Here is a 23,923-nt window from a genome sequence, read left to right as displayed (position 1 = left end):
GAGTCATGAACGTGATCTGAGCAGGAGATCTGGGCAGAATACACCTCTTTTTCAAACTGACAATAGTTTAGCCTGCAAGGCAGGAACTCTTAGGTTATAAAACCTGACAAAGGTAGACGGGGAGCCCCAGCCCGCCGCTACACATATGTCATGGATAGAAATTCCACTGGACCATGCCCACGACGAGGCCACGCCTCTCGTGGAATGAGCCCTGATGCCCAGAGGGCATTGCAGACCTTTTGACGCGTAAGCTGCCGCTATAGCGTCCGCTATCCATCTGGACAGGCTCTGTTTCGAGGAGGCAAGCCCCTTGGCGCGCCCACCAAACGAAACGAAAAGCTGTTCCGAACGCCTGAAGGAGGCGGAGCGCGTAATGTAAAACCTCAGCGCTCTGACAGGGCAGAGGAGATTCACATCACTTTCGCTGTCAGATGCTGGGAGAGCTGACAGCGAAATAACTTGCGCTCTGAATGGAGTGCCCATCACTTTAGGGACATAACCATGTCTAGGTCTGAGGATGACTTTAGAGTCATTTGGTCCGAACTCAAGACACGACGCGCTGACAGACAGCGCATGCAGATCCCCTACACGTTTTACTGACGACAGTGCAGTCAGAAAAACGGTTTTTAGTGATAGATATTTCAACTCCACGGAGTCTAGTGGTTCAAATGGAAAAGCTTTCAGGGCCTCGAGAACCAGTGAAAGATCCCACATGGGAACCGACGGGGGGCGCGGCGGATTCATCCTTCTAGCTCCTCTAAGGAAGCGGATGACCAACTCATGTCTTCCCAGTGACTGGCCGTGCGTCGATTCCACGAATGCTGCTACGGCCGCCACGTATACTTTGAGCGTGGATGGGGATCTTCCCTTATCCAACAGCTCTTGTAGGAAGGTGAGCAGATGCGCCACCCCGCATGTCCGCAGGTCCAGACCTCTGTCGGTGCACCATCCAGAGTACACCGACCATTTAGACGCGTAGAGCCTTCTCGTGGAAGGGGCTCTAGACTGCGTGATCGTGTTCATCACTCCTTCTGGCAGGGCAACGAGTACCCGTTGATCAACCATGCATGCAGAGACCAGCGCTCTGGATGGGGATGCCAGATCGTGCCGCGAGCTTGAGAGAGGAGATCTGCCCTCACCGGAATCGGCCACGGAGCTGTATGTGACAGCCGTGCCAGTTCCGGGAACCAAGTCTGATTCTCCCAACGCGGGGCTATGAGGAGCACCGAGTGGCGCGTTTCCCTGATCCTCTTGATCACCTGTGGCAACAGAGAGACCGGAGGGAAAGCATATAGCGGGAGGCTGGGCCAAACCTGGGCCAGCGCGTCCTCGTCCTTCGAGAAGAACGTCGGGCACTGAGCGTTATCTTTTGACGCAAACAGGTCGACTTCCGCTCTGCCGAATAGGCGCCACAGTTTCTGGACCGTTTGGGGGTGCAGGGACCATTCGCCTGGGGGAACATTGTCCCTGGACAGTCTGTCTGGGCCGTCGTTCAAATGGCCAGGCACATGCGCCACCCTCAGCGAGCGCAGGTTCGTCTGTGACCAAATAAGGAGGCGTTCCGCCAAATTGCAGAGATTTCTGGATCTGACCCGCCCTGACGGTTTACATAGGATACCACAGATGTGTTGTCCGAGCGGACAAGAACATGCTGGCCCTGTATGAACGGGAGGAAGCACTTCAGCGCGTTCTCGACCGCTATCATTTCCAGACAGTTTATGTGAAAACCCTTCTCCTGGTCTGACCACTGGCCAAAGGCCGGTCTGCCCTCGAACAGCGCGCCCCAACCCGAGTTGGACGCGTCTGTCGAGATGACCTTCCGATAAGAGATGGTTCCCATCATTACTCCCTGCTGGTACCAGTCGGCCACTAACCAGGGCTGCAGAGCTGTTATGCAGGTCTGAGTCACTCTGATTTTCTGGCCGCCAGACACCCAGGCTCGGCGAGGCGCGCGAGCGTTCAACCAGCGTTGGAGCGGGCGCATGCGCAGTAGGCCCAGCTGGAGCACCACTGCAGCTGATGCCATACAGCCCAACATCCTTTGAAATGTTTTCAAAGGGAGAAAGCTGCCCTTCTGGAAAGATGCGGCTATGTGGCGAACACGGCGCGCGCTGTGTCGATAAACGAGCCGTCATGGTCACCGAGTCCAGTTCTATTCCTAAAAAGGAAATTGACTGGCTGGGCAGTAATGAGCTCTTGGTCCAGTTGACCGTGAGACCCAAGCTTTCCAGATGACTGAGAAGCACTGTTCTGTGAGATAGTAGTTCTGTCTCTGACTGTGCCAATATCAGCCAATCGTCCAGATAGTTCATACGCGCAGCCCCTGACTTCTCAGGGGGGCGAGCGCCGCGTCCATGTACTTTGTAAATGTACGGGGTGCCAGGGACAGGTCGAACGGCAGGACGGTGTATTGATATGCCTGACCGTCGAAGGCGAATCTCAAAAATTGCCTGTGACGGGGTACTATCTGAATCTGAAAATAGGCATCCTTCAGATCTAGAGAGATAAACCAGTCCCTCGGGTGAACGTGCGCGAGGATTTTCCTGGTCGTAAGCATTTTGAACGGTCTTTTTGTAAGCACTTTGTTCAAATATCTCAGATCTAGGATAGGTCTGAAGGCTCCATCCTTCTTGGGTACGAGAAAATATCGGCTGTAAAAGCCTGACTCGCTCAGAGAAGACGGCACCTTTTCTATAGCCCCTTTGCACAGCAGCTTTGCTATTTCTGCGTGAAGTAGGTGTGCTACTTCCGCATTCACTGTCGTCGCGGTCCGGGCTTGAAAGCGCGGGGGACGGCGAATGAATTGAAGTGCATAGCCCTGCTTTATTGTGCTCAACACCCATCCTGAAATCCCTGGGATAGTTTCCCACGCAGCTATGTGAGCCGCCAGGGGGCGAATGGCCTCCGGGTTCAGACCGCCGCCATTTGCGGGCTTGTGAAACTGAACCGGAGCCGAGAGCGCGCGCGCTGGGCAATGGCCGCTCGCTGACCGCCGAGACCGGCTGACTTATGTGAGATGTCCCGATCACAAGGGATGGGGAACATACTTTCACCACACTTTGACGCGCGAGCAGCGCTCTGGGCGGGAGAGCTCTCTGTAAGCGTGAGCGCGCGCAAGCGGGCACGAGACTTACAACTGTATCTGACGCCCCGATCATAGTAGATGGGGAGCGCTTTATTAACGCCCTGTGTTTTGTGATAACACTTAAACGCACAGGCGGGGACCGGGGTGAGGTTTGTGTTAGCAAGCGTGAGCGCTCTCTGGCGGGCACGAGACTTACGTTCATAACCTGCTTCTTTGATCGTGTAACAGAGCGGGCAGATAGTGGGCACAGACCTGTGGACACATTTCTTACATTCAACACTCGAGCGGCTTTTCTGCGCTTTATGAGAGTGTGCTCTGTGAGTGACACGGGGTTTGGAGTGCTTATGTGTAGGGGTGAACACTGGGGCGTGGGCACATTCACTACACTTAAAACACTGACGGCGTGAGCCGGACCAGACATTATACTCTTTTTGAGAATTCTCTGGGTCGCCTTGAAAACGCCGTTTGTGTGCAGGCGAGAGGGTGAATAAACCGGCTCGTTGGCTGCTAGTTGAACCACTGCAGTAGCCTGTTCGAAGGGGACTGACAGGGAAATGAACTTTGACGGCGGTCCGGCCGCAGCGGTACACGCGCGTCTTTTCTCTCTCGCTGTTAGGAGGGCTTCGCGTGCTCAGACTTCAGCGTGAGTCTCTGCCGAGGCCCTCTGGGGGGCGGCGGTCTGCGACGGCTGTCTGAGCGCGATCTAGGGCGGCCGCCCTGACGTCGCTGCGATGGCTGATGCTGAGGCTGTGCTGGACGCTGGGTGCTGGTTCGCACAGGAGGCTGGCTTTGTCTCTCGCGAGAGCGGCCTGTGGCGGAACTCGAGCGTCGCGGCAGGAAGAGGTTCATGGCCTGCGTGGTCTTTTGCACCATAGAGAAGCGGTCAACGATCCCGTTCACCGCTGGGCCGAAGAGACCAGTGGGGGAAAGCGGCGCGTTTAGAAAGGTGGCTCGCTCAGTTTCCCTCATATCCGCGAGCGTTAACCAGAGGTGCCTCTCTGTCACGGTTAACGCGGCCATGGCTCGTCCCATGGCTTGGGCTGCGGCTTTGGTGGCGCGGAGAGAGAGATCTGTAGCGCTTCTCAAATCCGTAACCGCAGCTGGGTCCCGGCCCTTCTCATCCCATTCACGGAGGAGGTCGGCTTGCAGGATCTGAAGCACAGCCATCGAGTGTAGAGCAGACGCGACCTGGCCGGAGGCGGCATAAGCGCGGCCGACCAAGGCGGAAGTGGCTCTGCAGGCTTTAGACGGGAGGGCTGACCGTGACCGCCATCTCGCGGAGGGCGGGCAAAGGTGCGCTGCGACCGCCTCTTCCACAGGGGGAATCGCTGTGTACCCTTTCTCGGCGGCGCCGTCCACTCGGGAGAGCGACGCGGAGGCCTGTGACTGAAGTCTAGCAGAAAACGGTGAATTCCACGACTTCGTCAGCTCCGCATGAAGTTCCGGCAGGAATGGAGCGGGCCTGGTTTCTGAAACTGCGCGGCGGCGACTTTGAAGGAAGCAGCCGTCGAGCCTGTTTGGCGCGGGTTCCTTCGGCAGCGACCACTCGAGCCCGAGACGGTCAACCGCTTGCGTCAGCAGGCGCATAAGTTCCGCGTCAGCTCCAGCGCGGGTACGGGCGGATTCCTGGATTGACGAGGAGGCGGAGTGAAGCGACCATTCCTCGCTGTCTGATGCCAGGATAGAGCAGCAGTCTTTTGTGACATGTCCCACGGACTCATCCTCTGAAGTGACGGCAGTGAGGCTCGTAAGCGGCAGCTGCGCGTCGGTGAGGAGAGGTGGGGAAGGCGAGAGCGAGGCTCGAGGGAGGTTCTCCGGCGAGCGCGTCGCTGTGGCCACAGGTTCCGGCTGTCTCAGGGAACGGCGCTTCTTTCTGCGCGGACCCACAGGAGGCGGAGTGACTGCTGTGGTGTTGAATGCTTCGAGTCGAGCCCGCAGGGTCGACAGCGGAAGCTCCTCAGAGAGCTCGCAGCCCCCGGACGCGAGGGCGAGCTCTGCGTGTTCCAGGCCCAGGCAGAGAGTGCAGATCAGGTGGCGGTCTCCGGCGCTGAGCGGGGCTTTACACGAGCCGCAGGAAGTGCGAGGCATCTTTAAAAAGACGCTCGCAGCTCTTTTAGAATAATAGCAAAAAAGGATACGTCGCCGGATAGCGTAGCTCGCACGGATGGCTGAAGGTGGCGAAAACGGCCGGCTTCCTCAGCGCTTCCTAGGCTGGCTGTTCGCTGTTCGACGGCGGCGGTGGCTTCTCTCAAATCCAGCGATGCGAAGAGCTCGCTGAAGAGTCGAAAAATCAGAGAATTCAGCCTACAGCCCCTATTTTATATGCTAAGCCACGCCTATCTGGCGGGCTGTAACGCTATAAAGGCGCGGGCGCCCCTCATTGGGCGTGACGTCACGCCGGGCGCACTGGTAGGCTGCAGCAGTTTCCCGCAGGGCAGCCAATGAGCACGCGAGATGGCCTGATCTAGGTCTGCTAGCTGCTGCACTGCGTTGACAAGTTATACAAAATTAAGGATAATTTTTGGCTTCAGTATCTCGAGAAGATGAATCTTTCCCGTAGCGTAAGCTAAACTTACGCAATACGAGAGAACCTCTCGTAGGAGAACCATGGCATGAACAAACCTAAGCTACTATAAGGTAACGTTGGTCGACTTATATCTGTAGTAGTGATCATGACCTCTGACTACTACATAGACTGTTTCTGCTGCTTCCTGATAAAAGAGACCTGTTGATACCTGTTCCGAAAAAAAAAACAAGAAAACTGGACTAGTTTTAACAAACTAGATAAAAGGTAATGCCCTGGCAGTGGCGAATAGCTTTGTTTAAATATTTGATTACATTAATGTTTAAGTTGAGATTTGAGATTACTGTGTAAAGGGAATACTGCTGGTATAAAAGCACCTTCTTTGTTTAAAGTTATTGCACTTTTGTGTATATAGCAGTACATTAAAATCAAAAGTGCGCAATACACTACTTTAGAAGTCATTATTCAATTTTGCGCATAACAATGCGATTAATCGCAAGAAAATCATGCGATTAATCGCGATTAAAAATTGTAATCGTTGCCCAGCACTAATATATATATATATATATATACATATATATATATGTGTGTGTGTGTATATATATATATGTATATATATATATATATATATATATATATATATGTATATATATATATATATATATATATATATATATGTGTGTGTGTGTGTGTAAATATATATATATATATATGTGTGTGTATATATATATATATGTGTGTGTGTGTATATATGTGTATATATATATATATATATATATATATATATATATATATATATATATATACACTGTATATATAACAATAGGGAGAAAACAATACAATTGCAACTTGCCTTGTATGTCAACTTATAATATTCATAGTATGCAGTGCCATGTTTATAAGAACTAGATTAGGAAACAAGTTAGAGCAAAGATGTAATGCAGAAAAAAAAAACATTTTACTATGCTGTACAATATGTTATTTATTTTAAATTGTGTGATGTATAGATCTGCCTTATACCAGCCATCTGACATATTGTATCAGCCTTCAAAAACTCTTCGCTCGACCACTAATTTTGAAGCCAATTTGTGGCATTTGTTGTCACTACAGACAAGCGGTGGCTGTAACGCATTTCAGTTAGGATAATACTCTCTCCCCTGCTGTTTTCTCAAAATGTTTTTCCTTCACTCCATCCCTGTTTTCCCGTTTAGCACATCTCATCAGCTCACACTTACGCACTCTTCCTGTCTCTCTCCCTCATTTCCACCAGCCTTCTCTCTTCCCCGTGCCAAAGCCCAGCTCTACAAAGAGTGAGAGGAAGGGAGAGAGAAGCGAGGCTTTCATGGGGAAATCTAGTTAACGGCATAACAAAAAGCCCAGTGTGTCTGCTAGTAAGTGAATCGCATTTGTGCTTATACAACGGTGGCGGTGGCGGGAACAAGCTACATCTCTGTAGCCAGGGCCCATCAAAGCTCTGAGCCTCTTATTGTGGACCGGGGAGATAGAATCAGTTTGGCATGACCAAAACCTGAGCACCCCAATCCCTCATACTCAGTCCAGTGGTCTGGTACGAGGAATCCGGTGGGACGAGTGGTTCCGGTTTGAACCCAGGGTGCAGAAAGAAAGGGGAGGAGGATGTTCTGGAAGAGCTGTAACCTTTCCGATGATGAGCGTCTTTCCTATTACAGACCTGACACGAGATCCAGGGAGATGATTTAATGGCGGCATTTTGTTTTTGCTGACTTCAACCGTTTCTTTTTTCCTCCCTTTGCACTCCCCACCACTATTAAAACAGAAAACCCAAGCGGTAGGACTGCAGAGTGTGGGAAGAGTGGCCAAGCAGCTAAAATCTATTACGCTATGGCTTCTACAGTGTCTTTTATCCCACCCAGTTCACTGCAGCGTATATGTGTGCCGCTGGTCTTAGGGATTGGGCGCCTCCCCCACTTCGTGCATTCGCTAGATGACTTGCGTAGCCCGGAGGTGGCTAGCTAATTGGCAAAAGCTTGGTAGAAGCTGGTGAACTGCATTGCTGCCAAATAAGACTGCCTGGAAACGGTCCAGAGCCAAGGTGCAGTTGGACGTTGTGGGAAAAACACCCTTCCAGATCCAGAATGAATGCCGTTTTGAATGGTTTAAAGGGATAATCTTGATTTAATACTAGTTCAATTAACACAATTTTGGCATATGTTTGTTGATTACCACAAAACAAAATGATTTGGCCCCCAAATTCTTGTCCAATTAAAAAAAAAAAATCGAGGTTTATGTGAGGTGCTTCCAATGGAAGTGAAAGGGGACACTTTTTGGAGGATTTAAAAGCAGAAATGTGAAGCTTATAATTTTACAAAAGCACTTGCATTAATTCTGTTAAAACCGGTGTATTACTTGAACGGTTGCATTTTTCAGTACATGTTTTTTAGTGTTTTTGCCAGTACATCATGGCAACTAAGTAAAATCGGAAAACTGTACACAGAAAGAAAAAAATCAAAGCTTTTTGTACCCACTAAAATCATATTAACAAGCATATTGTTTACGTCTTTTGGCCATCCAGCTTATTTTGCACCGTGGAGGCTATTATCTGTGAAAGTTTGAAGTTTTCAATTTATTGGCTGCTATAGGTAAATAACTAGAATACAAAAGTGCATTAAATGGTAAAACTATTGCGCTAAAAACCAATGTGTTAATTATTACCACAATTCATTAAAATAATATGATTAGAAAGACCGGTTTGCAATATCAAGCAACAGTTTATCTACATCTAATATAACTGCAAGTGGCGGATATCACTAGCCATGTACATTAGTTAAAAAATAAGGTAGGTACTATTGTAACAGTATTTTAATGTTTGCAAATTGGCTAATTGTCTCACTGTAACCTGGATTTTGGTTATTTTAAACAAAAAGTAGACAAAAGAATTATTGTGGTAATCAACATTATACCTATACCACATGTGCTGTTGAGCTTAATTCGTACCGGAACCCGTAATGTTTCTTTTTAACCTTGAACAGCATCATTCATACCACCAAACTGTCCCTCAGTCAGCTGTCTGAGGCTTTACTGTGCAAAAGTTGACACATCATGGCCCCCTGCTGTCCACTCAGGGAAGCGCACTGCGTCCCGCAGGTAGCTCAAAGTTAGTGTCCCCGGCAGCCGGCCTGGCTTTGGGTACTAGACTAAATGAATGAGTGAGCCGTGTAGTAATGAGATAATAAAGAGTTAGTTTGTCAGTGCATCGCTCGGTCGCAGCGGCTTCAGTCGTAAGCCCATTCATTGCCTCTCCTCCTTGTAAAACAAAGGCCTCTTAATAATACCATTCCCACCTCAACAGTAAATCAAAAAGGAGTAGACTCACAAAGGCTGATAATCTGCTCCCTCAATAGAAGGGATTCACAAAAAGCCATGGGGGCACTTTGTCATAGGCGGCAGTCAATGGCCGAGCGTCTTGCGCCGTATTGATCCCTGTCACGTGGTGGCTCCCCAAGTAATTGCGCTGGACCCGAGTGATAAATTTGCTGTGTTTGTACCATCCATAAGGGTGAGAGTAGCAGACCAAAGAACAAAGAATTGCAGTGTTAGTCTCAGGTCCTGGTAAATCCAAGAATTAGCCAATTTATCGCTCTATCAAAATTATTAAATGCAATCTTTTGGTCTGCACAGAGAAGAGATAATGTAACTGTTCAAGCGTCTTGAGGTTTACGTGTTGGAGTTTTAGTGCTCAAGCATCCGTAGTTGCTATTAAACACATCGGGATTGTTTAAGAGATTTGCGTTTCTGCCACCCAAGCGTTTTTGTGGGGTCACTGCGGAAATTGCTCTCACTCGCAGGAAGTTAATCCACAAAAGGGCCAGTCAAAATTACCATGCAGATTAATCCCTTAACATAAAAGCTTTAATTACAATGTTCAAACATTTAGGAACTAATCCTGTCTTTATTTTGGTATTAAAGGGGCATTTTAGCAGTAGCTTATCAGGTAGTGCAACGCTTCTTGTTTGTTGCCTTGTTTTGTACTTTGCTTTTTCAACTAGTTCTAGATGTCCTCGAATGACATTTTGTTAGATCCTTGGCGTGTGAAATTAAAGGCATTTGCAAAAGCAAGTATTATTATTACTATTCTTCGTACGTTTGAACAGAATAACTAAGATGGGCATCCAACATCATTTCTGTGGACATGAATGATACCTGAAATCATGCAGCTTGTTAGGGGGGTGTGCAATATTTTTTTCTTTTTTGTTTTCTTTTTCTAGAGGTATGATAAAATTGACTAAAAAAAACCCCATATATAATGATGGAACGACCGAGCCATAAGGATCACAATGTCCGAGACTCAGAGGTTGGCTTTTTTTACTTAGTTTGTTGCTCTGTTGTTTTTATTTTATTTTATTTTGGTAGCACTTTATTTTACTGTCCTACTTCCCATGTACATAATATATACTTATTATAGTAATTACAATAGCTGGGTAATAACTAGCTACTAACCCTGAACCTACCCCTAAACCTAACCTTAACCCGCATAGTTACCTTATATTAACCAGTACTTTAAGTTAGTGCACATACTGTAAATTGAAAGAGAAAACTTTACTATTCTACGTTACTTTTTACAATATGCACTACAACTTAAAAGATTGGGGTTGGTAAGATTATTTAATGTTTTATAAGTCTCTTATACTGTGTAATGTTTTACAATTTAAAATAACTTTTATTTTGTAGTTGAATTAATATTTTATTAAAACTTTTGTATTTTTATATATTTTAAAATGTAATGTATTGCTGTGATGCAAAGCTGAATTTTCAGTATCATTACTCCTGTCTTCAGTGTCACATGATCCTTCAGAAATCATTTGAATATGCTGATTTGCTGCTCAAGGAACATTTTCCTTTTATTATCAATGTTGAAAAAAGTTGTGCTGCTTATAATTTTCTAAAAACCGTAATACATTTTTTGATGAATAGAAATTTCAGAAGAACAGAATTTATTTGAGACAGAAATCTTTTGTAACATTATACTGTGCATATCTTCACTGTCACTTTTGATCAATTTAATACATCCTTGTTGAATAAAAGTATTCATTTACCCCAAACTTTTAAATGGTAGTATCGTTAACGTAACATTTTAAATTCCCTCAAATGGTGGACAGTAAAACCTTCTTCCTTTGCTGGCATATCTCTCAAACTCCACACAGTTGTGTCAATTTGTCTTTTGCTGAACGTCTGTACTTTAGATCCGATAATTTTTTTCTGATCCTCTCAAATAAGGCAACACTATCATTTAATGAGAACTGATATGAATCTCCATAGTGATTTTTCTGTTGTGCCCCTTTGCTATCTGTTCTCGAAATTTCCAATCGAGCCTAAGTGTTCCAAGAATTGCTCTGATGTTGGTGATTGCCCGTGTCTCTTTAGAATGCAAGATGATTGCAGTAATAACAATCCGGGGGGAAAAAAACTGCAGTTGGGAGCCAATTTAACTTCAATATATCCTCTTCACTCTTATCCGGTGAGATTTTGAATTGTACATTATGGTATTAAATATCGGATTTGTATGCGTTGTCTCTCTAATCACTGGGCTGTGTAGACGAAGGCCTCTGCCCTGAAACCCGGCTGACCGGATCAGCCTTTAAAAGGAGCGTCGGGCTGAAATAGAGTGGAAGGATGAGAAGAAGATCAAGCAACAGAGCCACCGGGCTTTCACCCTGCGCCGAGAAACCAGTGAGATGGCGGGGGGAGGGGTGCTGAGCGTGCCAGGGGGTCTCTAAGAACTCCTCTTAGAGATTAAACAGTAGATGAAAGAGGATACGCATCGCTAGCCGAGAGCAACATGTGTCACAGACAAAAGCAATCAATCGTGTTTTTCCCCTCACCTCACATCCCAATAAGATTACATCAATCAATAGACTCTCTTATGAGTGATTGGATTCCGTCCGAGATCGGAGGAGAGAGTTGGAGGGGAGGAGAGAAACGAGCAGCTCAATTTTCCCAATGATTAAAGCGGACTCAAATTGCTTTGATAACATCAAGGACTTTGTGACGGGGTCCGGAAGGGCAGTGAGCGGAGCAGATAGAAGCCTGCGCCTGCGTGTTGCGGGAACCGCGGAGGAACGGGGGATGATGCGTCACCTCGCGCCGCAGAAACTCTTCAGAAACTTATCACATGGTGCTTTTGGAAAGGCGAGCTGTTATTTATAGAGCACATGTCTTTCGTGAAGAGTTTAAAGGGGTCCTATAATGCCCTTTTCACAAGACGTAAAATAAGGCTCTGATGTCCCCGGAGTGTGTATGTGGAGGTTCAGCTCAAAATACCCCACAGATATGTTTTTATAGCATGTCAAAATTGTCACTTTTTGAGGGTGAGCAAAAATGTGCCATTTTTGTGTGACCCTTTAAATGCAAATGAGCTTGTGTTTTAGCAGCTCCGATTACCTCGTGCTGACACACGGAACATTTCAAAAAGTTGTGGCCTGTTATGTTCAAACCGGGGTCAAAATTGGCAACTTCATCAATACACAAAAACACAATGGAAGTGTGGTTTATCTGCTTATGTCCTTAAACTGGATAATAAAATATATATATATATATATATATATATATATATATATATATATATATATATATACAGGTCCTTCTCAAAAAATTAGCATATTGTGATAAAGTTCATTATTTTCCATAATGTAATGATAAAAATTAAACTTTCATATATTTTAGATTCATTGCACACCAACTGAAATATTTCAGGTGTTTTATTGTTTTAATACTGATGATTTTGGCATACAGCTCATGAAAACCCAAAATTCTTGTCTCAAAAAATTAGCATATTTCATCCGACCAATAAAAGAAGTGTTTTTAATACAAAAAAAAAAGTCAACCTTCAAATAATTATGTTCAGTTATGCACACAATAGTCAATACTTGGTCGGGAATCCTTTTGCAGAAATGACTGCTTCAATGCGGCGTGGCATGGTGGCAATCAGCCTGTGGCACTGCTGAGGTGTTATGGAGGCCCAGGATGCTTTGATAGCGGCCTTAAGCTCATCCAGAGTGTTGGGTCTTGCGTCTCTCAACTTTCTCTTCACAATATCCCACAGATTCTCTATGGGGTTCAGGTCAGGAGAGTTGGCAGGCCAATTGAGCACAGTAATACCATGGTAAGTAAACCATTTACCAGTGGTTTTGGCACTGTGAGCAGGTACCTGGTCGTCCTGAAAAATGAAATCTTCATCTCCATAAAGCTTTTCAGCAGATGGAAGCATGAAGTGCTCCAAAATCTCCTGATAGCTAGCTGCATTGGCCCTGCCCTTGATAAAACACAGTGCACTAACACCAGCGGCTGACATGGCACCCCAGACCATCACTGACTGTGGGTACTTGACACTGGACTTCAGGCATTTTGGCATTTCCTTCTCCCCATTCTTCCTCCAGACTTTTGGCACCTTGATTTCCGAATGACATGCAAAACTGAGCAACAGTCCAGTTCTGCTTCTCTGTAGCCCAGGTCAGGCGCTTCTGCCGCTGTTTCTGGTTCAAAAGTGGCTTGACCTGGGGAATGCGGCACCTGTAGACCATTTCCTGCACACGCCTGTGCACGGTGGCTCTGGATGTTTCTACTCCAGACTCAGTCCACTGCTTCCGCAGGTCCCCCAAGGTCTGTAATCAGTCCTTCTCCACAATCTTCCTCAGGGTCCGGTCCCCTCTTCTCGTTGTGCAGCGTTTTTTGCCACACTTTTTCCTTCCCACAGACTTCCCACTGAGGTGCCTTGATACAGCACTCTGGGAACAGCCTATTTGTTCAGAAATTTCTTTCTGTGTCTTACCCTCTTGCTTGAGGGTGTCAATGATGGCCTTCTGGACAGCAGTCAGGTCGGCAGTCTTACCCATGATTGCGGTTTTGAGTAATGAAACAGGCTGGGAGTTTTTAAAAGCCTCAGGAATCTTTTGCAGGTGTTTATAATTAATTAGTTGATTCAGATGATTAGGTTAATAGCTTGTTTAGAGACCCTTTTCATGATATGCTAATTTTTTGAGACAGGAATTTTGGGTTTTCATGAGCTGTATGCCAAAATCATCAGTATTAAAACAATAAAAGACCTGAAATATTTCAGTTGGTGTGCAATGAATCTAAAATATATGAAAGTTTAATTTTTATCATTACATTATGGAAAATAATTAACTTTATCACAATATGCTAATTTTTTGAGAAGGACCCTATATATATATATATATATATATAAAAACACACTAATGTACAAAAGTGTGTTTTTTTGGAGTCTTTTAAAAGTCTCTTCTGCTCAAGGCAGCATTTATTTGATCAAAAATACAGTAAAAACATTAATATTCTGAAATATTATTAAAATTGAAAATAATTGTTTTGTATTTTAATAGATTTTTAAAAAGTAATTTATGCAAAGCTGAAGTTTCAGCATCATTAATTATGTCTTCAGTGTCACATGATCCTTCAGATATTATTTGAATATGCCGATTTTCTCCTTAAGAAACATTTCAAATTATTTCTTATTTTTTTGTTGGTAACGCTTGCTGCTGAATATTTTTGTGTAAACTGTGTAAACATTATGCAGTATGTAAGTAAGATAGATTTGTTCTCGGTAGTCAGAAGGAAGATGTACCGTTTTATTTCTTTATTCAACTCCACTTCAAAGAGAAATTAGAAGTATAGTTATTTATATATATATATATATATATATATATATATATATATATATATATATATTCATTTTGAAAGGTTACTTCCTGTTGAACCACCTGATGATTGGCCATTGTCAATTTGAATTCCAATTAAGCATAATCATCGGCCCTTCTGTCTGCTTGGGTCTGCATCACTGAGCAGTGTTTTAACTCAAAGATGTTAAAATGTGATACACAACAAATGCTACAAAAGGTTCATTAAGGCAAAGTAATTAAAGAAGTAAATGGCGAATCGGGGCACGTTCCACTAATAAAACGCAAGCCTCCCGTGGCTGCCGTAGGTCGTAAACTTTCCCCCCGCCAGAAGCGAGAGGAGTCTCTCACTCTTTCTTTATTTGCCAAAGCGAGGGATTCATATGAAATCAATCGGCAACTGTGTGCAACAATAGCCGTGTGCTCATTAGCGCAGCACACACACACTCCTGGTCATTTTTCTTCTTTTCATGAAGAAGCCTGGAGGTTGTTTAAATTCCCCTTTCCTGTGCAGATATGCCTGCTCAGCCCCTCCGTGTGTGTGTGTGTGTGTGCGTGTGTGGTTGTGTCTGAGCATGCCGCTGTGCCCATACTCGTAACCCATCCTCACATCTGCTCAGACAAGAGAATGTGCACTTGAGTTTTCATAATTGTAGTTGTCGTCTTGCTCTTTGCTCTTCATTGTCCGTCACGTGTTTGTTTTAACATCTCGACAGTATTGCAGTAAATTGGACTTTTCAAGATAATTGTTACTTGTGTTGCTTTAATGATTTCTGTAGCAATGTTCAGATTCAGGGAAGGAGGAGGCAGGAACCGGCGAACATTTAATACACTTTAAAAAACAAAAAAACAAATACATAAACAAAAGTATAAGCCTCACGGACGACTGCTGGCCACACAAAACAGAAACAAAACGCAACATAAAACCCGGCATGTTCCTCTCTCCATCTGTGTCGTCGCTCCACCTTTTATGCTTCCGCTCCTCCGTGAGAGATACGAGACCGGTGCGTCGCGCAGGTGGCGCTCATCAGTAATCACGCCACCGGACTCGTGCCATTCTCCCACGGCCCTCGGCCTCGTCCTGCTCGCCACAATTTCCTTTAAGGATTATTCTGATTCCAATTTAAGTTAAGCTAAATTGGCAGCATTTGTGGTGTAAGGTTGAATACGCCACAGTGTGCTTTCTTGTAGCTCAAACAGTAGAGCGTTGTCGCTTGCACCGCCAATGGGTTTGATTCCCAGGGAAAGCAAAAACTGATAAGAATGTTAATGTATACCTTGAAATGCAATGTAAGGGTGTATTCACACCTGTATTGTTTGGTTCGATTGAATGGAAGTCAAGTTGGTTTCCCCCGTTGGTGCGGATCTTTTGGGCAGGTGTGAATACAGCGATCGATTCGGGTGCGGACCAAACAACCGTACCAGGACCCAGCTGAAGAGGTGGTCTCGGTCCGGTTCCAAACCAAATCTGGTACGGTTCCAATTCCAGTTCAATGAATCGGTGACCTTAGCACACGTGTGGTTTTGTTTACAAATTTTTGTTCACTTGCAAAAAGCGCAGTGTGAAAGCGAACCACACCGAACTAAAAAAAATCTACATTGTATGTGGTCCGGACTAAAGCAAGTGAACTAGTGGACTTTCCTGGTGTGAATACACCCGAAGTCGCTTTGGATAAAAGCATCTGCCAATTGCATAAATGTAAAATGTAAATGATTTGCACCAAATTTAATTTCCACTGTCCCTCCTTTTTTCTTGAAAAAAGCAAAAATTCGGGTTAAGTGAGTTCACATCAAGAATGATAACTGTAAATATAACTATAATGATAACTATATTAGCGTCCACACCAGCAGACAATATAATTTTTTCTCGAATTCTCAAGCTCTTCAAAGCAGGCTGGATTCTGATTGGCTGTCAATGTTTTTATTTTTCATAAGCTGGAAAAAAAAAACTTCTGAAAGTTATTCCAACTATATTGTTTCTCTCTGCTATTATCGTTGTGGTGTGAAATATGATATTCTTTTAAAACCGGAAAGATTTCTAGAACTTTTTCGTTATTTTTATAGTTTTCGTCCTTTACACTGAATGGGGCCTGTAAACATTCAAATACTCACTGTTTCAATAGTATTCCCACAAGATGTGAACAGTATGTGTTTTTACGTGATTTTAGTGTTGAAAAATAAATCACTATAATTGACGGTGTTTTATAGTTTTACAACTTGCAATGACAAAGTAAAAGCGTAAACTCTGTAATGTCGCAAAACTCACTGTTGCAATACTTTTATGTGATATAGTAATTTTATAATTTTGTTGTGACGAAAATGTAAGTGTATTACAGCAATAATACACGTTACACATAATTAAAATGCTTTTAATTATGTTAACACAGTTCTGCTTGTAAATCATCTAAAAAAATTGGCCCCATTTACTTCATTGCAAGTGCCTCACATCACATGTTTGGTTTATTTATTTATTATTTAAGGTTGAGTCAAAATTACTTAATGTGCTAATCAACATTATGCCACATGCAAATTTTGAACCTAGGACATTAATTTAATGGGAAAAAAATACTAATTATTTACTTGAATTCGATTTGATTAAAAGATTGATTAGATTCGATTATTAGATAGGTTAGATAAAGATATTAGATAATATAGCTGATTACACGCATATTTCTCAAAACCCAAACACGTCATACAGTTTTATGCTAGATCAGTTCATGTTAGCTGTTTGGCTCATTTAACAGCTCTTTTATGTACAAAATAATAAAACAGAAGGGCATTCACTCTTGTTAACTGTTCCACTAAAGAGGTCATTGCAAGGTATAATGGGATGAGAGCAAATTTCTGTGAATCTTTCTGTAGCAGGAGTTTTTTTCTCCCTTTCCCCACTCTCTCTCTTCAGAGGAGGATCATGTAATGGAGGCAGCTTCGAGTTGACAGTCTGACGCCGAGGGCAAGCCGTTTTCTCATTGCTCTGTCACAATAAATATATGGATTAGAAACATGAAGAAACCGTGCATGCTGAAGCACAAACAGTATGCACCGGTTAAATGAGCTTGTGAATTGGCTGATCAATGTTGAATAAAGAGATGAGGTGAAAATTAACACGTTTTATATGTTTCTCATGTAACACAAGAAATACATTGTCAATATAATTCATTTTAATCAAACACAACTATTTCCATATAACTGGCAGTTAAAGAGAGGCTGTTTTACATGTTTTACACATTTCCATCGTATACTGATCATTTGAATTAAATAGGATGTTTTTGATACAGTCACTTTAATCAGGATAGGTCAAGTTATAATGTAAATGTAAGTAGCTGAACATTAATATGTAAAATTGGGATATATATATATATATATATATATATATATATATATATATATATATCATCATCAAATAGCTGAAAATAGTATCTTATGCTCACCAAGGCTGCATTTATTTGACCCAAATACACTAAAAACAGCAGTCTTGTTAAAAACTGTAAAATGCTAATTTTTGAATATATTTTAAAATGTAATTTATTTTTGTGAAGGACAGCTGCATTTTCAGCAGTGTTACTCCTGTCTTTAGTGTCACATGATCAGAAATCATTCCAATATTCTGATTTGATGTTCAAGAAACATTTATTATTATTACTATTATTGAAAACAGTTGTGCTGCTTAATATATTTTGTGGAAACCATGATACATTTTTCAGGATTCTTTAATAAATATCAAGTTCAAAAGAACAGCATTTAAAAAAAAGAAAAAAAGAAATATTTGGTAACATTCTAAATGTGCTATCTTTGTAGCTACTATACTACTGTATGCATACTATTGCTGAATCAAAGTATTCAATTCTTTCAAAAATCTCACTGACCCCAAACTTCTTATGCTCAAAGATTTGCTAGCCTTTATTTTTTAATAATCATGAGTTCTGAGTGACCTGTATTTGCCGTTTATGTCACATATAGTTTATCAAACTCTTTGAAAGAGCGAGAAAAATCCTGTTTTCCAATAAATGTGCCATTTAAAGATGACAGTACGTTTTTCCATCTAATTTAATGCTATGTTCAAACTGTCAGTTCTCGGGAATGACAACCGCATGTACTTACAGGTGTGAGTCTGAAAATTGTCCCATTCACACAGCAACATACAGTAGCATCCGGAATACTGTCTGTATTAGATGTCGACTGATAGTGGATTTTACAGAGAACAGTAACTGGTTGGACCGCACTGGCTGATAACCACTGATTAATCAACTGATCTTTTTTAAATTGTATACTGAATGAAAACAGTACTGAACTATGGGAATGCACTCTATTTTTTTAATAAAATAAATATTAATTTCATCTCAAATACTGTCTGTATGAGTGTGCAACGGGAGTCAAGGCCGCATTCTCTTATCTACGTGCCCGTAAAGGGACATGGTGGTGGAAAAAAAAAATGGGATGGGAGTAAAATTTTATTTAAATATTGCCTTCCTCCGGGAAACTTTGCGTTCTTTGCGAACTCAAAAGTTTTGCGTGTGAACGCAAAAAAAGTCTCTTAGAGGAATGAGAAAGTATTATTCTTTTTTTTTCACTTTAATTTTTTTTGCACCGCCTTGTTGTCCCCGTACTTACCAGTAACAATAACGACAGTGACCAAAGTAATATCAAAGATGACGACGTCTGTAAAACTGGAAGTCTTATAATTTGTTAATGGCGAGAGTCCGGTCAAGCTGCAAGTTCATTCTACAAATCTTCATTAACCGACACACAGTATACACTCATTTGTGCAGCTCAGAGCAGATCTCTTGCACTACACAAATGGTCCAGTCCGGTTCCGATCACACAGTGCGGGTTTTCAGAAAATACAGTTACGAGTCCTGAAAATGTACGGGTGTGAATTCGATTATAGAATGCAGTTGCCGCTCTCGTAAACTGCTAAACTTTGCGTTAACGTAACCGTATTAAGTACTCAAATACATGATTGAAAACTGTATTCTGCTGCTGTGTGAACGTGACCTACAGTATATAAATACCCTAAATGCGTTTGTCTTTGACTGCCCTATTACTCTGTCAGGGGAAATAGTGGGTTGGCATGGTAACCACAGGTGAGAGTCGGCTCATTCCCTTTTGCAAAGGCACCTTGAAGTGCTCCCTTAGGACTCGAGAAGTTTATTTGGTTGCTTGATGAAATGGAAATGGAAATGCGCTGTTTGACTCTGTGGATATGAGCTGCAGGCGTCATTGTTAGCCTTTTGATCTTCAATCAAACTCTTAATGGTGTGCAAACGCGTTGAACATCAATGTTTGCTAGTTTTCGGTGTTTCTGCCATCATATTTCTTTAATAAATGTGACTAATAAAGCAGAAATCAGTTGTGCGTTTGACCTTTTTGCACTCTTTCAATGTTGCACAGTACTAATGACTAGCAATCTACATAAATGTGATCAGGTTAGCCATTATATGCTGTATTCTAGCCGTTGGGTGTTGACAGAAGGTGTACATGTGTCTTCGGCGTGAGACTCTCTGCTCATTAGCACTGAGCCGCATCACCGTCCAGGCCTTTAATTAGTATTTGAAGTCTGTGATGGGCCTGAGTTTGAAAAGGGCTTCCACGTCACACAGCATCGGGTTCGGTGACACCGAGGACAACCCTGCCTCTGCTAAAGTCTCACATTGTTCCCGCTCGTTCACCTAGCAGACAAAATATGCCGCCTGTCTTTTTCTATCTCCTCATCCTGCGGGCTCGCTGATAAGACCGCCGTGCCCCCCGTCCCGTAATGGAGACGAGGATGGGGATTGGGCCTATTGACCTCCCCGGCTCTTATCGGCTTTATCTGATTTACATTGCCAAATCAGAATCTACTATATTGATTACAACATAATTAGTTAATTATGGACAGGAAGGAGAGGAGAGCATGGACTGCTGGGTGAAGGGCATGTGGGGCTTCAGCAGATGCACCTTATGAATGTTAAATGAGAACTGAACTTCATGCACTTTTTCTTACAATGGTCTTATGAATATAGATTTATTTAATGTTTTTTATTGCAATTAATTATAAAAAGTAATACAAAATTGATCCATTTATTTATGCCCACTGAGATAAATTTAAATCTCATTAGGATTTCTGTAACATTTTACAATAAGGTTCAATTTGTTAATATTAGTTACTTACATAGATACCATGAACCAGCAATGAACAATGCTTTTAGGTAATGTTGTTTATTATCATTTCACATCAATTATTATTTTAAGTATTTGTGTTATTAACAAATATTAATTATATTTCTGTTTTTGAAAGTAGTTTTTTATGCTCACCAAGACTGTATTTATTTGAGCAAAAGTACAGTAGAAATAATAATGTTGCAAAATATCATTACAATTTAAAAAAGATTTTTTTCTATTTTATTATTTTTTAAAGTGTAATTTATTCCTGTGAAACAAAGCTGCATTTGCAGCATTATAACTCTGTCTTCAGTGTCACATGATCCTTCAGAAATCATTATAATATGCTGATTTGCTGCTCAAGAAACATTTCTTATTATTATCAATGTTGAAAACAGTTTTGCTCATTATTTTTCGTGTAACAATTTGTTGATGAATAAAAATTTCAAAACAACATCATGAATTTTAAATACAAATGTTTGTAACACTGTAAATGTCTCTATTGTCACTTTTGATCAATTGAATGTGTCCTTGCTGAATAAAAGTATTAATTTCTTAAATAAAAAATCTCCCTATTGTGAATCTTACAAGTCAACATTTTAAGATAACTAAAAATACTGATTATATGTGTTTATTTGTAGTTAATTTGATAAATTGCTGTATATCATATTTATATATATTTTGACACTAATGTGAAATGTCCCTGAATGCTTCTGATGATCAGTAACAATATTCAGCACTTGCAGCAGCTACAGAATAGCATAATAATCGACCCAAGATGGAGGTCTTTTACGGTTTATGTAAAATTGGATAGCTGGTGGTTGAGCAGACCTATAACTAAGGACAGAATCTCAGTGTCTTTCTTGACACCTTGACTCTGGAATAAAAATCCCATAGAGATTTATTGACACGATGAGCTGAAACTCATTTCAGCAGGACCAATCGAGCAGTGTGTTTTATGATGGCTGTACAAGGCCGTGTGAGAGGTTGTGTGCCAATGTGTTTTGAATCTATTAAGCATCTGTTACCTGACAGCAAATGGCTTTGTCACCATCTATCATACCTGCCTGGATAGGGCCATACTGGCCTCTTGGCAGGGTGTAAGCAGACTGTTTGTGTGGGTGTGTGTGTGTGTGTGTGTGGCACCGCAGCTGCATTTTAATGTATTCTCTTTGCTAATGTGCTGGCTGTTTTCCTCATAGGTGTGATGAGTGTCAGCTCTGTTACCACTTCGGCTGTCTGGACCCTCCCCTGAAGAAGTCGCCCAAACAAACCGGCTACGGATGGATCTGTCAGGAATGTGACACTTCCTCATCAAAGGTGAGAGTCAACAGAATTCTCCCTATACCCACTTCAGTTGTATTCATACACTCTTCCCGGCCTTGTAGCAATAGATGGTGCCAAAAATGTTTGAGTAATAGTTTGTTTCCCCAATTTTTGTTTTTTGCATCAATTGCCATCTAAAATCTAGTCAGCCGCCTGCCTAGACAGCTCATGTTCATGGAGAACAGGACTGTAAAAAAAAAAGGGTAGCACTTTATTTTACAGTCATGTTCCCCATTTACATAATATGTACTTATTAATCAGTAGTTATTACAACAACTGGGTAATAACTACGTACTAAACCTAACCTTATGTAATTACCTTATATTAACCAGTACTTTATTAGGTAAGAACACTGTAAGTACACATACTGTAAAATGAAGTGCTACCGGGTTTGGTTTATGGTTAGTTTCTTGTGATTGTGCACAGTTTACTCTTATTACTATAGTAATTACATGTGAAATGTGTAACAAGAGCACTGTAACATAAATTATACTTATAATTGAATTTAAATCTAATAATTCTAATCATAATATGATTTTAGTTATTAATTGTTATAATGATTAACTGCAGTGGTTGGGGAATTATTCATTTCTTTAGACCCATAACACATTTTTGTACAAAACCAGACTGGCTTTGAAAGTAGGGAAGAGTAGTTTGTCCTATGGTTTATTTATTCATTTAGTCCACAGTGTTCATCGCCTAAGTATCACCCCAGTTCTCTCTGAAACATTTCCTGACATGATTTATTACATAAATAAATAAATACAAAAATCTTTACCTCAGATTATTTAAATACTTAATTACAGATAAAAGCTAATCAGATGTGGTTTGAAGATGCAGAAGTGTCCCGATAGCACCAGTGGTGAAAGTCAGCCGCTGTTTTAAATCCTATATATCTTCCTTCCTTCCTTCCCTGCACACGTCAGCGGCTGCTCCTGATCCCTTTCCTAAAAGCCACAGTTGATCCGCGCTGTTGACTTAGCCTACGGTGATTGTTTTATATTATTTTTTTGGAAATTAGTGAGTGCTTTCACGTTCTCCCAAACATTTAATTTCTATTTCTCATTGAATTACATTGCAATCAAAGGCATTGTGTTTTCTTGGAAACCCAATTAAGTTAATAAATGCATCTGCTTTTCAATTTATCTTTAAATGGACAGTTCTGCTAGCCAGACTCTAGCGGCATGGAAAATGGGGGTTAATTGATGTTTGCTGAAGAGAAAGTAAAGGATGAAAAATGGTGATGGTCTGACTACATGGCTGAATTAATAACATGGAATTATTGCTCAGGATTAAAATTTAAAGGTTAAAGCGGAGAGCATGATGATAGAATGACAAATGCAAATGTTGGTAAATACTGTTTACTGTATATGTACACGAATCTTAGTCTGGAGATGCTAAGATCAATGGCAGTGACATGGTAATAACAGTTATGATGTTAACATGGTACGTTTTGCAACCATCTTGGCTGTGATATAATGATGGAACACCTCAGAGATCTCAATATAATCTTGAATTCTTCCAAGACCAGTTTTATTTGAGCTATCAACATTAATTTTATAGCTCAGTGGAATACTCTTACTGTATGATAATAATTGTCATATTTGTTCCTATTTTTACTTGTTTTTTTTCCTTTCGGTTTTTGTTATTAAAATGTTAAGATAACTATTGATTGTGCTAGTGTTATGTCACATATCACCACGATGCTATGTCCAAAAACGCAGTATTACCATTGTAAATTTCCCAAAAATAGTATTACCATGGTAAATGTCCAAAAATCATAGGTAAATGCACAAAAACATTACTGTGGTAACATGTGCAAAAATATGGTGTTACCAAAGTAAATGTTCAAAAAACAACATAGTATTACTGTGATAAATGGTACTGCTACAATACTATGTGCAAAAATATGGTGTTACTGTGGTAAATGCACAAAAACATATGGTATAACTACGAGACAATATCCAAAAACATGGCGTTACAATAGTAAAGGTACAACAAAAACATAGTCTTACTATAGTAAATGTACAAAAAACATCGTGTTATCACGATACCATGTAAAAAAAAAAAAAACAGCAACAGCAACATAGTATTACCATGGTAAAAGTGCAAAAAAATATGATAATGTGAATATACTTAGACATTTCAGTATGTGTTTGCTAAAATATAGTTGATAATCAC

General features: G+C 41.8%; 1 protein-coding gene across 4 annotated transcripts in view; it reads left to right on the top strand.

Moving 5' to 3' along the window:
* The window catches only part of phf14 (PHD finger protein 14), a 101,581-nt gene that overhangs the window by 58,856 nt on the left and 18,802 nt on the right, over positions 1-23,923 (top strand). For all 4 annotated transcript variants that reach the window (XM_077196074.1, XM_077196072.1, XM_077196073.1 and 1 more), the window contains exon 17: positions 21,619-21,736. In XM_077196074.1, the coding sequence (XP_077052189.1) occupies positions 21,619-21,736 (118 nt within the window). The remainder of the gene's footprint in view (positions 1-21,618; positions 21,737-23,923) is intronic.

The sequence above is a fragment of the Siphateles boraxobius genome, unplaced genomic scaffold (genome assembly GCF_051911475.1).
Source record: "Siphateles boraxobius isolate OS27281-9 unplaced genomic scaffold, OSU_SipBor_1 35, whole genome shotgun sequence".
Taxonomy (NCBI): Eukaryota; Metazoa; Chordata; class Actinopteri; order Cypriniformes; family Leuciscidae; genus Siphateles; species Siphateles boraxobius.
This window is presented reverse-complemented; position numbering and strand designations above follow the sequence as displayed.